Source organism: Anabrus simplex, chromosome 7 (assembly GCF_040414725.1).
Source record: "Anabrus simplex isolate iqAnaSimp1 chromosome 7, ASM4041472v1, whole genome shotgun sequence".
Lineage (NCBI taxonomy): Eukaryota > Metazoa > Arthropoda > Insecta > Orthoptera > Tettigoniidae > Anabrus > Anabrus simplex.
The window spans coordinates 293,487,136-293,504,052 of record NC_090271.1 but is presented as its reverse complement, the minus strand read 5'-3'; the positions used below and the strand labels follow the sequence as shown (position 1 = coordinate 293,504,052).

At 37.3% G+C, this 16,917-nt stretch overlaps 1 protein-coding gene across 1 annotated transcript in view; it reads right to left on the bottom strand.

Moving 5' to 3' along the window:
* The window catches only part of Nop60B (dyskerin pseudouridine synthase 1 Nop60B), a 172,073-nt gene that overhangs the window by 53,289 nt on the left and 101,867 nt on the right, over window positions 1-16,917 (bottom strand). The window contains exon 8 of the mRNA XM_067151745.2: window positions 14,198-14,318. Coding sequence (XP_067007846.2) covers window positions 14,198-14,318 — 121 coding nt within the window. The remainder of the gene's footprint in view (window positions 1-14,197; window positions 14,319-16,917) is intronic.

Here is a 16,917-nt window from a genome sequence, read left to right as displayed (position 1 = left end):
TATTTTACGTTTTTCACTCAACGAAACTGCTGTCGCTTCTGCTTATCCATTTGCAATGATATTAACCTATTTAACGAAATGCACATGAACTTTGCATGTTTAATGATATAACCTTAACAGAAACACGTTGTTTTGCAAATTAAATATGAAGAAGAAACATGCAATGCATGATGCAACGAAACCATCATGTTCATTGGTGGATTACAAACATTGAGATCCTACTCAGCCAATAGTGTGATGTCTTACATTGGCTGATGGGCGAAGCCTATTGGTTATACAAAGCGTAGCGTTCATCGGTGGATTGCAAACTTGGCGCTCCTACTCAGCTAATTGAGTGACGTCTTACACTGGATGACGGGCGAAGCATATTGGTTACACGAATAAGCGTACAGTGCATATATGGAAAACGGCGATCATATCGTCTGAATAACGAAATAATGTAACAAGAAAAATGTTGGTCATAAAACAGGATGAATTTTAGTTTTAATTTGAGAAAATATGGTCAAAATGGTAAAGAAAAGAGCTCAATTTTAATTTGTTACACTGAAACTAAGAAATTCGTTAAAATGAAATATTTTAACACACAACAAATAGGGAAAAAGGAAAGGACCAAAAAAAAAGATTCGTTATTCTGAAAATTTCGTTACACTGGTGTTTGTTACAGTGAAACTGTACTGTACACACAGAGCCATTACACACTGAAAGAATCGTACGCTACAATTAACTCTTAAGCTCAGCTCATTTGAAAATAATACCCACTTGCATTCACTGTTCTCTTCTTACAGGGAGTTTTAAATAATAGATGGATTTATTTGCAGTGTTACAAAGGCATACCTGCCAACTTTACAAAACCAAAAATCAGGAGATTTTGATTTTTAAATCAGGAAAAATCAGGAGAAATCAGGAGATACAATTGGTCAAAATTGCTTATTCTACATGTCTTGCGCAACACAGTACTACGATATATTTATAACACTTATTGTCTCAAAGCCCGACTGTTGCTATACGAGGCTACAAGGCTAAAAATTACACATCTCTATTCCCTCACAGGAAGTGCGTGAGTGGGATGATCGGTCTCTGATAAGCCTACCGAAAATAGTATGAACTCATGCTCCAGATGTGTGAATCAGTCATGCACTTAGATGCCATTACTTAGCAAATGCATAGATTAATATATTGCATCAAGCACCTGCGCAATTATGCGAAGCGCAATGCTATTTGGATCAAATAACTAGCTGATGTACCCGTGCTTCACTACGGAATTCTCAGGAAGACTGTCCTTATAGTTTTCCCAACTGAAGTCAACATCTCATTACAACGACGCCAGTATGAATGTCGTGATTAAAAGCTATGATTTCATACGAAATATTCGATAAAATGAAAACAGTACATTTTCTCAACTTTTGCGAAAGGTACTACAGTGTCAATCTAACAGTTCAAAGTTTCAGAGCTAGAATGACCAGGCTGCAGACAGCCGCAAACACTCTTGTGTAATTATTCTGTTTAAGTGTGCAGCACACTGCTCATTCAAATCACTACCTCCGAGTAGGGATCGAATAGCTGGAATACTATGATGACCCAGTGTGTAACGTACCAGTAGTATTAGAAAATTTATGAACCAGAAGAATGGCATGCTAAAGAAGAGAGATCTAACTCCCCACTCCCCAGCTTCTTCCCGCCAGTATTCAGGCAGGCTGTTATACTTGAAACCCAGCAGTAATCCCGTCTATCGTAGATAAATGGCAGCAGAATACACAAAGCACATCACAACAAACAATGGTCAATGTAATGCTATTGTTGATCAATTTTATGAGCTTTCTATATTGGAGGCCTTCACATTTAGTTTTCTTCTGAATCTGTGATATTAGAGCATCTAATGTAAAGTGAGTCGTCTTTTCTTTCATGACTCCCTCTTGTGGTATTATTCAAGCGATCATTCCTTCATGACTTTCTTCATTATTATAATCTTCAAAATTTAATCACCATCACCACCAATATTATTGTAGTCAGAACAGTAAAACTGAACAAGCAAATTATCACAAAAATAATTTATTCTATTATTACCACCTATTCAATACAAGCCACGTGCTTCGTGGATGAAATCTACATAATACTATATACACTTCTCAGGGACATGTTTCGCCCCTTGTTAACGGCATCATCAGCCTGTAGGTAACCTTAAGGTCAAATGTCTGAAACATTATCTATTCATATATGGATTACAATGAAAAGTATGTTACACATTAATCCATGTATGAATAGATAATGTTTCAGACATATGAACTTAAGGTTACCTAAAGGTTGATGATGCCCTTAACAAGGGGCAAAAAATGTACCTGAGAAGTGTAAGTTATACGAATCAATCATGAGAAGTGTCTCTTGCAAAACTGAATAAGACAAATAATCGGAAATTGCATTCTCTGTAACTTTTGTTATGTAGTATTTTTCAATATGACCACTAAGATAGGTAATTTAAAAAAAAATTTGGCACCTTCCCCTAAACTACCATTTCGAACAGAGTGAATAAAATTATTTATAGCATAGACTGTAGTTCCTTATTCCCTGACTTTACATACAATTCTGTTCACCCATTTTCTCGTACATCGGCGCTGATATGGACTTAGCAAAATAATAATAATAATAATAATAATAATAATAATAATAATAATAATAAAATAAAAAAATCTAAATTCATGAATATCTCTGTTATTACAGCCGGTACGGTAAAAATGTATAAGACATAAATGATAGGAAATTTAATCATATATAACTTTAGTTATGTAGTATTTATCATTAGGGCCAATAATAACATAAATATTTGAGAATTAAATTTTAGGCCTTCCCCTAAACTACCATTTCACTCAGCGCGAATAACATTATTTATGGCCTAGATTGTAGCAACTTATTCCCCGACGTTATATACCGATTTTCATTAAATTCTCTTCAGCCGTTTTCTCGTGATGAGCCTGCGCACGTACAGACAGACAGACAGACAGACAGACAGACAGACAGACAGACAGAAATTACGGAAAATTAAAACTTATTTCTCCTCGTTAATATGGCCACGACCGGTACGGAAATATCATTCTTTTTAAATTCTGAGCAATGTACAGACAAAACATTTTATTTATATTGAGATAAATTAAAATTAGTCAGAATTGTCTCCAAATGGCTTCTAAAATCTCTAGAAGTCACCCGTCGTTATCATTGAAATTATGTCACTATATTACTAAGAAAGCGACTTGTCTCTAGAATCGACCAAAGAGGATGGAATCGACTAGACTGACGTGAACGAACACGAACATAGCACGCGAGAACGAGAGATTGACAATCGATATGCGCGTTGCGATATACAGGTTTCAATAAACATCGCACATTCGCGCACATTTCTCGCATTAATAAACTTCGATATTTCGTTTGAAAGCGGCCATTGAGCGAAGGACTTCCGGCCACTGACGTAAAAAAGCTGAAATGGAGGGATTTGAAAACAAATGTTTGAAGTTCACCAAAAAATCGGGAGAAAAGATAGAATATTCGGGAGGCGGGAAAAACTGTCGAAAATCGGGAGTCTCCCGCCTGAATCGGGAAAGTTGGCAGGTATGCAAAGGTAGTCAAAACAGAATTCCAAAGTACCTAGCTTGTAAGTAGATAGGCTATTAGATTATTCTCGTATTTACCGTATTAGTATAATCAATCAGTATTTTTATAACTAGCTGACGTTCGACAATTAATTAAACTCAGCTCCCTAGCCTCCCTGCCTGGCTAAGTGGCTTAGATGGTTGAGGCGCTGGCCTTCTGAACCCAACTTGGCAGGTTCGATCCTGGCTCAGTGCGATGGTATTGAAGGTGTTCAGCCTTGTGTCGGTAGATTTACTGGCATGTAAAAGAGCTCCTGTGGGACTAAATTCCAGCAACCATAAAAGTTGTTAGTGGGACATAAAGCCAATAACATTATTATCTAGCCTACCCGCCTACTCTATGACTATAAGTAATGCTCATGACCACTCAAAATTGTCTGTTTTATATTCGGAAGAACCACTCAGTATTCTTTCAGTTCGTATGTCGCATCATTGCACAATACTTCAATGATCGAATCACAAGATCACCGGTGTACGTGGACAGTGAGTAAGTGAGCAGACTGATGCAACAGCTTAAATAAAAAGTTGTTTAATCAGAAAACCAGTGCGCTACTGTACATATCGTGTAACCGAACCGAACCCCATGGCACTACAGCCCTTGAAGGGCCTTGGCCTACCAAGCGACCGCTGCTCAGCCCGAAGGCCTGCAGATTACAAGGTTTCGTATGGTCAGCACGACGAATCCTCTCGGCCGTTATTCTTGGCTTTCTAGACCGGGGCCGCCATCTCACCGTCAGATAGCTCCTCAATTCTAATCACGTAGGATGAGTGGACCTCGAACAAGCCCTCAGGTCCAGGTAAAAATCCCTGGCCTGGCATCGAACCCGGGGCCTTTGGGTAAGAGGCAGGCATGCTACCCCTACAACACGGGACCGGCTTACATGTCGTGTAGCCTATATAAAATATGATGATTTAAAAAATCCTCTGCTGATAGCAAAAGATATTTTCAAAGATGACCAAGCTAGTTGGCTGAGTGCTTAGGGTCGCATAGCTATGAGCTTGCATATGGGGGATGGCGGGTTCGAATCCTACCGTTGGCAGCCATTAAGATGGTTTTCCGTGCTTTCCCATTTTCACACCAGGCACATGCTGGTCTTGTACCTTAATTAAGGTCAGGGCCGCTTCCTTCCAACTACTAGCCCTATCCTATCTCTTCGTCACCGTAAGACTTATCTGTGTTGGTGCAACGTAAAGCAACTTATTTGATTTATATTTAATATGTTGGCTACTTATTGTGGACACAGGTATTTTTACATCTAATTATATATATCTAAGAGTTGTGACTTTCACAGATCTGTGGGAAACGATTTCTTTTTTTGCTAATTGCTTTACGTGCACCGACAAAGATAGGTCTTATGGCGACAATAGGACAGGAAAGGGCTAGGAGTGGGAAGGAAGCGGCCGTGGCCTTAATTAAGGTACAGCCCCAGCATTTGCTTGGTGTGAAAATGGGTAACCACGGAAAACCATTTTCAGGGCTGCCGACAGTGGGGTTCGAACAAGACCATCTACAATAATATCAGACCTTAATACAAAAACAACATGGCCGACGCATCGGTTCCATGTAAACACGCCTGTGATACATAAACATAACCTTTTGATTATCGTATTGAATTGCTAAGCTGTCAATAATAACGAACAGAAACTCTACTTTGGGTAATAGACCAACACTATCTAGAAATAGCCTCTGTTTAGCTAAGCAATATGTGGATAATTCAAAATATACGGTACATATTTTCTTTGAACTAGTATGGTAAAGGAAATAGCACCCTTGGTAAATTATTCCAGACTGTAATTCTTCTTCCTACAAATCAATACTTGTTTTAGAAATACATTTATTTGAATGACTTTTCTATTACCATTTTTAAGTAGGCCTATAATAGCCTACCTCGTTCAAGAAATTTTTTAGAAACATAACCTTGTCGCGAATTTCAATTCTCTCATAACAATGATTCTGATAGGACCTAATGAACCACCAAACTGCTACAACTGTTCACTTTAGAGAATCTATAGGAGAATGAACTTGAAATTCACTGGTAGCATATTATTTTTGTTTAAAGCACTTTAACACCAACATCGTTGGTAACATAAATACGTACTATAAGGTACAGTATATCAATTGATAACTTGTCCTCTAATTTAACGAGGAGAATATCATCTCCATTCACAGATAAATAAATAGCTTTATCACTTTTTATAACCTCACTTTTAAAATCCTCAAAAGGTATAGTAATTGAGAAATGTACTAGGATTGGCACCAATACAGAGTTTTGGTCTTATCCGAAAAAAAAAAAAAACAACAAAAAAACAGCTCATCAAGTACACGGAACACATCCTCTCTATTGACAAATTTATCCTCGAATGTTTTAATGCACCGTAATAAATTACTTGTAACTACGAAATCGCCATGATGCATTAAGTACACTTGATCTGAATGCGAGTGCATCTCCTGTAATATGAATTACATCCAGGCATAGAATACGATCGACAAGTCGTAATATATCAAAATAGTTTTAAAACCATATTTCAAAAAAACACGACTACACTAACGTTTCCTAATCAATCCAAACCAACAGAAAGAAATGAACAGATGCTTCGCACATGCTCATGTTTACATTTGAACAAACCAATCGGGCCGCCATTTTAGCTAATATCGATACTGCATTAAGGTCTGATATATTGTAGTTGGTCTTGGTTCGAACCTACTATCTCCTGAATACTAGATACTGGCCGTACTTAAGCGACTGCAGCTATCAAGCTCGGTGGGAAACCATTAGGTAGTGTATAAAATTTGAGTTATGTCAGTAAGTATTATTATTATTAACTATGTATGTTTTGTGCTGTAATATAATAAGCAAGTATAGTACTAAATATGAAAGTTAATGACACATAGGAAAGCAGTTCATAGAATGAAGACCAGATGGCAGCAGCCAGCACTGAATGTTGATGCTGATGTCTCATCACTACACATTACACAGATACAATGACTTTACTGAGTCGTAAATTGGCACACTGTATTGAATATCCCATCACTACTGCATAATGAATACCGAAGAAAATAAACTGTTGTTCAACAATGCCAGTGTCACACAGAAATAAATACAGACAACATTGTTTACCAAGAGAATATGCCTCTAGTTCCTTACAGCGTGTGTTATTAGAAATGATATTGCAAAGGGAATCTAATATACGAAGATAAGAGAGGCACAGCATCACTGCGAGCTGAACTCGTCAACTGATTCATGAACCAAAACACAGCACGCGACCACGACTTGTCATATGACGGGAATGGGTCAACACAACACTGCATGCACTAAGAAAATAATTATAGGTACATTGGGAAAAGCTGATTCCTTACTGCACTGCAGATCTCTGTATCCTCACTGAATACAATGGCAAAAAATAGAGGAAGCATATCATCAAGTGCTTCAGAATGCATACTAAACTTAAAAAAGAGAGAAATATGAGTTACATTCCAAATACAAGGAACTGGGAAATATAGTAAAAAGTAGGTTTGAAATTTCAAGAGCTGCAGGCATTCCAGTGTGGGGTGTGTTCTTTAGGGAAAATGCACGTAAAATGCACGTAAAGTGGTGAACATTGTTGGCATTGTAAATTTCAGTGCGTCCAATAACATAACCCATAATATTGTTTGTGGGGGAATCAAATGCAGATAATGATGAAACTGTGGTAAAGTGGATCAAAGAACGATTGAAGAAGCTGACCAACAAATATGAACCCAGAAACATTTTTAAACTAGACCAAACTGGACTGATTTGCTGTGTGTTGCCCAGCAAGACTTTGGCATTCAAAGGCCAAATGCCATGGTGGGAAACACAGCAAAATGGGGCTCACAATAATGCTGGGAGGCAATGGTGATTGCTCTTAGAAGTCACACCCCTTTCTGATAAGGAAATCTAAAAAGCCTGATTGCTTCGAGCATATGCAATCATTACCAAATGGCTATGATAACAACGGAAAAACTTGGATGACCTCAGATCTCCTTTTTGACAGCAGTTGGCTGCTCTGAATAATGCAAAAATGGGTGCGCAAAATAGTACGATCATCACCAACCATTTGTCTGCATATCCCATGGCTGTTTTTTAAAGTGCAGTTTGAATTTTTGTCTGTTAACTGCACAAGCAAGCTGCAGCTTATGGATTTAGGCGTTATAAACTCCATTAAGACACTTTCTCAGGCATTCCCATATCTTCTCTTTTGCAATGCTGTCATATGCCTTCTGAATATCCACAAAAACCATGAATAGATAGAGTAGAAGTCCATTATAGCGAGAATTCACAAGGGCGAAAAATTTACTCGCAACAGCAGATTGTCGTCACATACCATTTTTCGTAAAAGTCGGGGAGAACACCGCAAAGATTAAAAACAGTATGCAACGGCAATCAGTTTGCTCAAAACTTGTGTTTTCGCAGAAGTTATCTACGCTACGACTTCATTAGCAGGGCCCAGATTTTGATGACCTATAAAAAGATTGCAAATGTCCCATAAAATGACCTGAAAACTTAAAGAAAAAAAGTCCTAAAAATTTGAATGAAACTGACAATTTCATCACACAAAAAATGCAAACAGCCAACGTCACTGTATGTTGAAATGATTTTAATTATTAATAGAAAAATGTAGAGAATTCAATTTGGAAACCAACATTGCATTTGTGGACTTAAAGACTTTAGACCAAGTAAACAGAAACAAATTGTTTGAAATTCTAAACCAAGACAATGTCTCTCAACAGATTAACGATATCTACAAATCCAATCTCATTTCTGTAAAATTTAACAAGAACCAGACCGAGTGGAAATCAATAAATTGTGGTGTAAGACAAGGCTGCAGACACTCTCTTCTACGTTTTATAATATATATATGAATGCAGTAACGGAAACTTGGAAACAAGGACGCCATGGATCAATATTAATAAACAGACGCCTCGAACACCTAGACGCCATATTATATACCGATGATGTTGCAGTGCTGGCTATGACAGAAGATGACCTACAAAGATCACCAATCTAAAAATATGTTTCCTCAGATTTTAATATGATTATTTCAATAAAAAAAAAATATAATGCCCTTCAAGGGAAGAGAACCGATTCCTAGTAAAATATGTTTAGATAATACAACAGTGGAAAGAGAAAATATGTTCAATTATCTCGGGTACAACTTATCATGCCAATCTGAATTAGATATACCTGCAAAAATTAATAAATTCACAAAAACTACAGGAATAATAAATAACATCATGAAACCATCACTTGTTCAAAAACATACTTGATTGTGCGTTTATAATACCCTAGCTAAACCAACACTTTGCTATGCATGTGAGGCATGGACATTAATATCTCAAGACTTGTCTTGAATTACAGCACGAGAAATGACATTCATGCATCCTACACCAGGGTAGACAAAATGGGACCATAAAAGGAATGAAGAGGTGCTAAAAGAACTGAAAGTACAACAGATAACTGACTACATCTACAGTTATCAGGAAAGCTGGAAAAGTCATATACAAAGGATGGAACTCGGTATATTGCCAAAAGAGATTCATCGATACCAACCCAGAGGAAAAGATTTGTAGGACGTCTGATGAAGAGATGGAGGGAAAATGCAAAACCGTAACAGGAACACATGGCCCAATACTTGGAAGGACCATGATGATGATGATGAATGATTTTAATAGGTACCCAGTATAATTTAATTATTTGACAAATACGAATTATTTGCACACAAATACTGGTTATTATTTCAGTCTACTGTTTGGCACTCCAAGTTCTGTGTTCTTTTCTTCAAGGAAAATAACACTTCGTGGAATGTGGAACTTTAAGGCTGCAACATCTCAAGAACAGAAAAGAGACAAGAGACTCGAATTCTTTATCGGATTAGAGGTAACAAGAAAAAAAAAAAAAAGTGATCGGGCGAGTTGGCCGTGCGCGTAGAGGCGCGTGGCTGTGAGCTTGCATCCGGGAGATAGTAGGTTCGAATCCCACTATCTGCAGCCCTGAAAATGGTTTTCCGTGGTTTCCCATTTTCACACCAGGCAAATGCTGGGGCTGTACCTTAATTAAGGCCACGGCCGCTTCCTTCCAACTCCTAGGCCTTTCCTATCCCATCGTCGCCATAAGACCTATCTGTGTCGGTGCGACGTAAAGCCCCTAGCAAAAAAAAAATGTGCACTTAAAATACATGACAGGCTATACAGGCTTACCTCACTCCACGTTTACAGTAGATGACTCTGACCATTCGTAGATTCTCACTGGACGATTGTCAACCAGCACGTTTTCATACTTTGAAAAGCTCCTTTCAATGTCTACGGATGCTATTGGAGCATACTTGAAGTGCACTAAATCACTGGATGCAAGTTCTTCAAAGCCAATAATGCTGAAATCTTCACCGACCAAAATCCGAGAGATGGAGCACAAAACATTAAAACCCGAGTTCTTGTCAAGAACATGTTTCAGTTTGTCTGATACTTACACACCAGAATTGCCACAAATGCATTTTAATTCGCCTGTGGCTGTTCTGACTAAGTTGATAATTTTTTCTAGAGCAACGTCTCTCTCCTGAAGACATGTAATAATTGACGACATGGAACTAAAATTTGCTTTGATGCACACTAATTTTCCCTCCATTTGCGTATCCGAAAACAATTCTTGAGTCATCTGAATGGCCTTGGCATCTTCTACGTTGAAAAAATCTATCACATACTTCACTGTCTTAAAGGGGTCACAATAGTAAATACAGGTGTCGATCCACGTACCCTGCCGTGTGATGCAAGGCTGCGTTGACAATGGAATGTCGCATGCTTCGGATCTGAAAAGTTCCCTGTGTGATGGAGCCTTAGTAAATACCTTCTTAATTAGGGACACAAGCTTGTCAAGTTCAGGAAATTTGATCTGATTTCTTCGGCCACTCTATGAAAAGTGTGAGCTAAGCAGGTTACATGTACCATTTTTGAGAAAAATGCTTGGATTGCTTTGGCAGCTTTAACTATGTAAGTCGCTGCATCAATCGCAAAGAGCAGAACATCATCATACCTTACACCAACAGGCGATAGTAGTCCCATCGATTTATCAAAGAGGCGACATACTGTAGAATGGTTCACAGACTGCAAAACTTAGGTCGTGAGCAAAAATATTTTTTCAGGCCTATCTACGTCCAACGTACCCACGATAACACTGGCAATGTAACGGCCCTCTATCACTGGTTTCATCGATTGAGCAAATATTTTGTTTCCGGACACTTCTCTGATATTCCTTATCATGTCGTCATAGCATTGGGATACATAGTTCCTTCTCAGAGTAGACTCATCCGGAATTACACAGCCCATATAACTTTCTAAGAAATCTCTTAGTTTAAGGCGACACTCCGGAGATAAATATATATATTTACCTAATGCATGGATTTTCACGAAACTTTGTAGGAATGTCTTCTACAAAAAAGTAGACATATCTCAAACATTTCTGTCATATACAATTAATAGATTTTCCAAAATAAAATTTTGTTTTTGAAATTTTTAATTGCATTTGTTCATGAAATTTAAATAACATGTTAACTATGTATAGGTTTTTCTGTACATAATTTATATAAGGAGATATATCGTACTAAAGTTTGTGTAATTTTCACGTTCAAAAATTTTGGACTTAAAAATACCTACTACTTTAAAAAATTATGCAGTCAAAACTTCCATATACAGGTTTCTTAATATAGCTGTGATACATATACCATACAAATTTTGTTACATTTGGCAGAATATTATGGGAGAAAAATTGCTATTTAAGTGTAAAATTACATTTGGCTAACATAGCATTATTACAGTGATAGATTGTTTGAATTCAGTGGAATAACTTCATGACAAGAAAAAAGAAACTCAATTCTTTCAATTCCAGCCATAAAAAATTTTCACCAAAATGACCAAAATATCTATTTTTATCTCCAGTGTGTCGCCTTAATATTGTTCAATTTCCAGAATGGAATGTTCGAAGAAACCAAAGCTTCACACAAGTCTTTACAAAACACAGAAAGTACCGCCATCGGAGGATGACTGTGAGAGTAACAGCTAGGAAACTTTTCGTTTGCTACTATTTTGGAGTCCACGTATGTGCTTATGTGCTTCTCTCGACCCATATGTTGCAGAACAGTAAATCTCCTACCTCCTACCAGTTTCACCTCACATATTTTGCAGAAAAGAATTTCACCATCGGTGGTAAAGATATCCCCGCCGAACTCTGAAATTATTTGTTTGAAATGAACAGCCGTACATTGCCTTTAACTTTGGCATTTTAAATACAAGAAATATAAGAAATATATTTTACAATGTGTTGAATGGTGGAACATCCCTCAAACTCTATCTTATTAGTTAAACGTCAACACGCAAATGAATATCATAACCTACGATTTTAAATACACTCGAAAAACAATTGCGGCCGATAACGCAAATCTAGAGAAATGAATTTCATTTTATGAGTTCATATTGAACTTTTCCACCTTTTCAAAACAACTTAAATAGTGTTTATTAAATAAACATTCAATGGTATATGTTTCGACCTATTTAAAGGGCATCTTCAGCCGTATCATGTGCAGAAGAAAGTATCTGAAACACAGTTGTTTTAAAGATGGTCTTAAAACATATAAGTTTGACACTATGAAAAATTGTTTATAGAATTTCCTGAAAACACATTTGTTGTAAGAAATTAGTTCACTTAGCTATAGGAATGTACAAGAAGAATAAGTCTTAAAATATTCTTTGTAGTATTCAAGAACGTAGATACAATTCAAAATTCACAGTCTTGATGAGATGTGGAAATGGCTATATATGCATAGTATTGTTGTGGTAGAGGAGAAGTCTTATGATATTCTTCTTATCACTGCGAAGCGTAGATACACTTTAAAATCATTCATAATATTGATGAGACATAGAATTGAGCATATTTGCATATTGCCTTAGTAAAATGTGAGTTGAACAAATATACTATTGCAGTGAAAACGAAATACCGTATTTCCCGGCATAATCGTCGCCAAAAATGTCAAAAACATATCAGATGTAAGGCTTTTCAGGCGTTTGCTTTATTAACCAGCGCTCCGTCTTAGGTCTGACACTAGACTCATCAGAGTGGGATGTGCCAGACCCTACTCACTGACGCCCTTATAAGAGGCACAGTCTGATAACTGCATACGGGAGATAAATCTCCACATTGGAATTATTGCCCGCCTAGCAATTCCGAATGGAAAATTCTAAATTCCCATGGAGGGAATTAGATATTTTTCACCACTAGAGCATGTCAAAAATGTCAAAAACATATCAGATGTAAGGCTTTTCAGGCATTTGCTCTATTAACCAGCGTTTCGTCTTAGGTCTGACACTAGACTCAACAGAGTGGGATGTGTCAGACCCTACCCACTGACACTGGGGTATATGCAGTATATATTCTGAATTTAAAGTTTGGTACAAAACTGTCCTGTAACACATTTTTCAGACATTTCTGTCTTATGTCTTCATCATGTGGGAATTTGTAAAACAAAATGCCTTTTCTTTTCTAAATGTGGCTTTTGCAACACAGCACACAGCGATAAACCATTGCATAAATAATATGCCGGTACCTGCAAGTGAAAAATTATACTTTGATTAGAAGATTGCCAGCTTTCATTTTATAAGTAGGCCATAATCCACAATGTAGTCTGGTTATTTTCCTGGGTATTAATTACAGTAAAAGTCATGTAAATTCATCATGACCTTAAGCTACACATGAATATCATAACATTTTTTAAAAAGTTACATATAAAAACTACTATACCTACCGGTACCCGTAACTTTTTTCGGAATTATGCTAAATTATCTTACATTCCACTCTGAAGATAACTAGCACCGCTGTATTTCACATCAAACCATATGCAATATGTACTATTACCGTACAAATCACCACCTAATTTCAACTTAAAACCACAGTCTCAGAGTTAAGCAATAGCTTCCTTGGATCCTATACAAGCAGAGAGATGACATCCTGCTAGTGCTCCTGTAGGAAATACGGTAACCATCAAGAGTTCGCTCGAAACCACAGGATGCGTGGAGAGTGGAGAGGTGTGTACTGCATAGCAGGCGGCGATGATATATTGACTGTCAATATTCGAGTGCGTTAAAATCTCCTAGATTCTTGCACACTCTCAAAGCGTGGTTTATCATCAGGCTGTAAACCATAATACCCTGCATGGGTCTGATGGGTCTGCTGATGCTGTTTTCCTCTCTTAATTTTCTGTTTGCAGCCAAGGCTTCTATTCTCCAACTGACTTGCTAGTCCTAATGTTAAGATCTTCTGTCAGGTTTATCTCCTTTAAACTTTAGCAGTCCCCTGCAACATCTGCAAGGCAGCAGGTTCCTGCTGAATTAATGCGTCATTTCCTACACAAAGAGTTCAACAAGCCCCCTAAAGGAAAAAAATATTAGAACAAATATTTCAAGAATTTGGCCATGATCTAAACAGAAAAACATGCAAGCATAAAAAAAATGTAAAGGCAAAAAATATTGTTCTATTAGACCTGTGTAATATACACACCTAGTGCTACAGCTTCTCCCTTAGTTGTAACAATTACAATTTCCTCATTCAGCTCTATTCTATCTTCATACCGCAGTACACCAGGAAGCATAATCTTTGCCCCATAACACACTGCATTAACCTATGAGGCAACAAAGAAAATGAACTGAGATTAGATATAGACATTCATACAAAACAATTATCACAATTTATTCTTATAAATTCTGATATGAAACCATGCTACAGTACGTGTTGTAATTTATATGTACAAGTAAATGTTATTCTAAATGAAAATGTACTGACAGCCAATCAATATATTAATAATAATAATAATAATAATAATAATAATAATAATAATAATAATAATTTCGTGTGGCTATTTCTAGCCGAGTGCAGCCCTTCTAAGGCAGACCCTCCGATGAGGGCGGGCGGCATTTGCCATGTGTAGGTAACTGCGTGTTATTGTGGTGGAGGATAGTGTTATGTGTGGTGTATGAGTTGCAGGGATGTTGGGGACAGCACAAACATCCAGCCCCTGGGCCATTGGAATTAACCAATGAAGGTTAAAATTCCCGACCCGGCCGGGAATCGAACCCGGGACCCTCTGAACCGAAGGCCAGTATGCTGACCATTCAGCCAACGAGTCAGACATTAAGAATAAACAACCAACCAACCAAATCTGCAGAGCCAACAGGGTAGGCTCTAAAAAAAAAGTATGAAGTGCTTCTGTTCGCAAACGGAGGAACTTCAAAGAGGAGCTGGATGTAGTATTGTTAACAACACTGCGGCCATAACCATAGTTGAAGAATGTGGACAAAGGTGACAAGAGGCTGATCAAAAAGCTGCACATGCCATTCTCGGAACAATGATATATAAGCCTTCGAAAAAACATCAAGTGAAATTTTAAACCCAAGACATCCGATCAAGGGTACAATATTACAAACGCTTTCCTCTGTCAGTAAACAGCATTAAAACTTAAATAACAAGTGGTTATATTGTTGTTGTTATATTTGAAGCAATTTCTTTTCAGTTTCGACTCATATAACTTATAACTGTTAGGTTCCTCAGTCTGTCAAAACAAATTTATGAATAGGGTAGATAAATTTAGAAACAACCGGAAAAAGAAAACATTACAACATAATTATACCTGAAAAATTACAGTAAATTAGTTTCCTTTTCAAGTTTCAACAGATTGTAGAACATCATAATAATTTCCCCCTTTCCAACTGAAATACGGTTCCTCTCCACTTCGTCCTGTCTCTCCACCATTCCTCATCCAACACCATGTTCCAGTCCATGTTCTATTGTTCTATGCTGTTCTGTACAGAGTCCATCCATCGCCATCTTGGTCTTACTCGTTCTCTATTCCCTGTCACATCCTTCCAGTGCTTGTTTGACATGTCCACACCACCTGAATCTGTTCCGATCCAGTTTGTCATTTAGTTTTTGCACAATTAGCTCTATTCGTATGTCTTTATTTTGCACGGTATCCCTTCTTGTCTTCAGGACGATACGCCTCAGGAATTTCATCTCAGCTGGCTGTACTCTCTCCAAGTCACTGTCCAGGTTTTTACTGCATATGACGTTATAAGTAAATAATAACCCTTGAACAGTACTCCTTTAACCTTCATTCGTACACCATAATTAACTTATTCATCTCAGTACCTGGTGGTAAATGGTAGTACTCAGTTGTGTCTCTCTACTAATTTCCATAGCAAGTTTCCCATGATCTGTCAGTTCACAAATGTTCACAAATTCAAGCAAGATTAACACAGACAACCAATCCAATAAATCAGGGATATACACACTGACATGTCAAAACTGTAACCAAACATGCATCGGACAATCAGGAAGAAATATAGTCATTAGATATAAAGAACATATAAATGCCCAAAAGTACGGAAAATATTCAGCTATGTGTGAACACATGCATGAAAAAAATCACTCATTCACCAACATCGAACAAGACATGAAATTAATACATTCAACAAACAAAGGGAAATACATGGACATCCTTGAGAAATTAGAAATTTATATAGATCAGAAACAAAATATTGACAACAATTTAAATGAACACATTAAGGAAGAAAATCCGTTATTTAAGTTGGCTAACCAATATGTGAAGAGAAAGAAAAAGGATAATAGACAGCACCAATTATAACTATCCGGCCCACTCCCACCGTTCCCCCTCCCCTCCTCTTAAATGGTCAGGTTATATGGGTAGTATACTTTCTGTTAGTGGCTGGCCAGCGAGCGGATAGGTTTCCTCCACTTTATCAATATGTAAGTCCTAATATTTTATATCACAAAGTATTTTAATATACATTTTAATTGGGTAAAAATACCTTTTCTCTCTTTATTCTTTTTTATAGTACTAGAGGAACATTTGCAGAAACATAACGGGAGGTTTGTTCCGCTCTGATTCAAAAAGTCCAGTCCTGCAACAATCGAGCAAACGTCTTCTGCCCTGGCGGCACATACATAGCTAAAATTTCTAATGTGTATAATAGTTCTGCGATGCGATTTTATTTGTTGTAAATAAATATCACACAAGAACACGTTCACTTCCTTGTATAAATTACTTTATTTACACTGTACGTCACAACACACAATTACACAAAGTAGCAAATGATGCTGTATACAACACTCAATAGTATTTTATTTCTGACAAGCTGCTCTACGTCGCCCCGGCACAGTAGGTCTTATGGCGACGATGGAATAGGAAGGGGCTAGGAATGCGA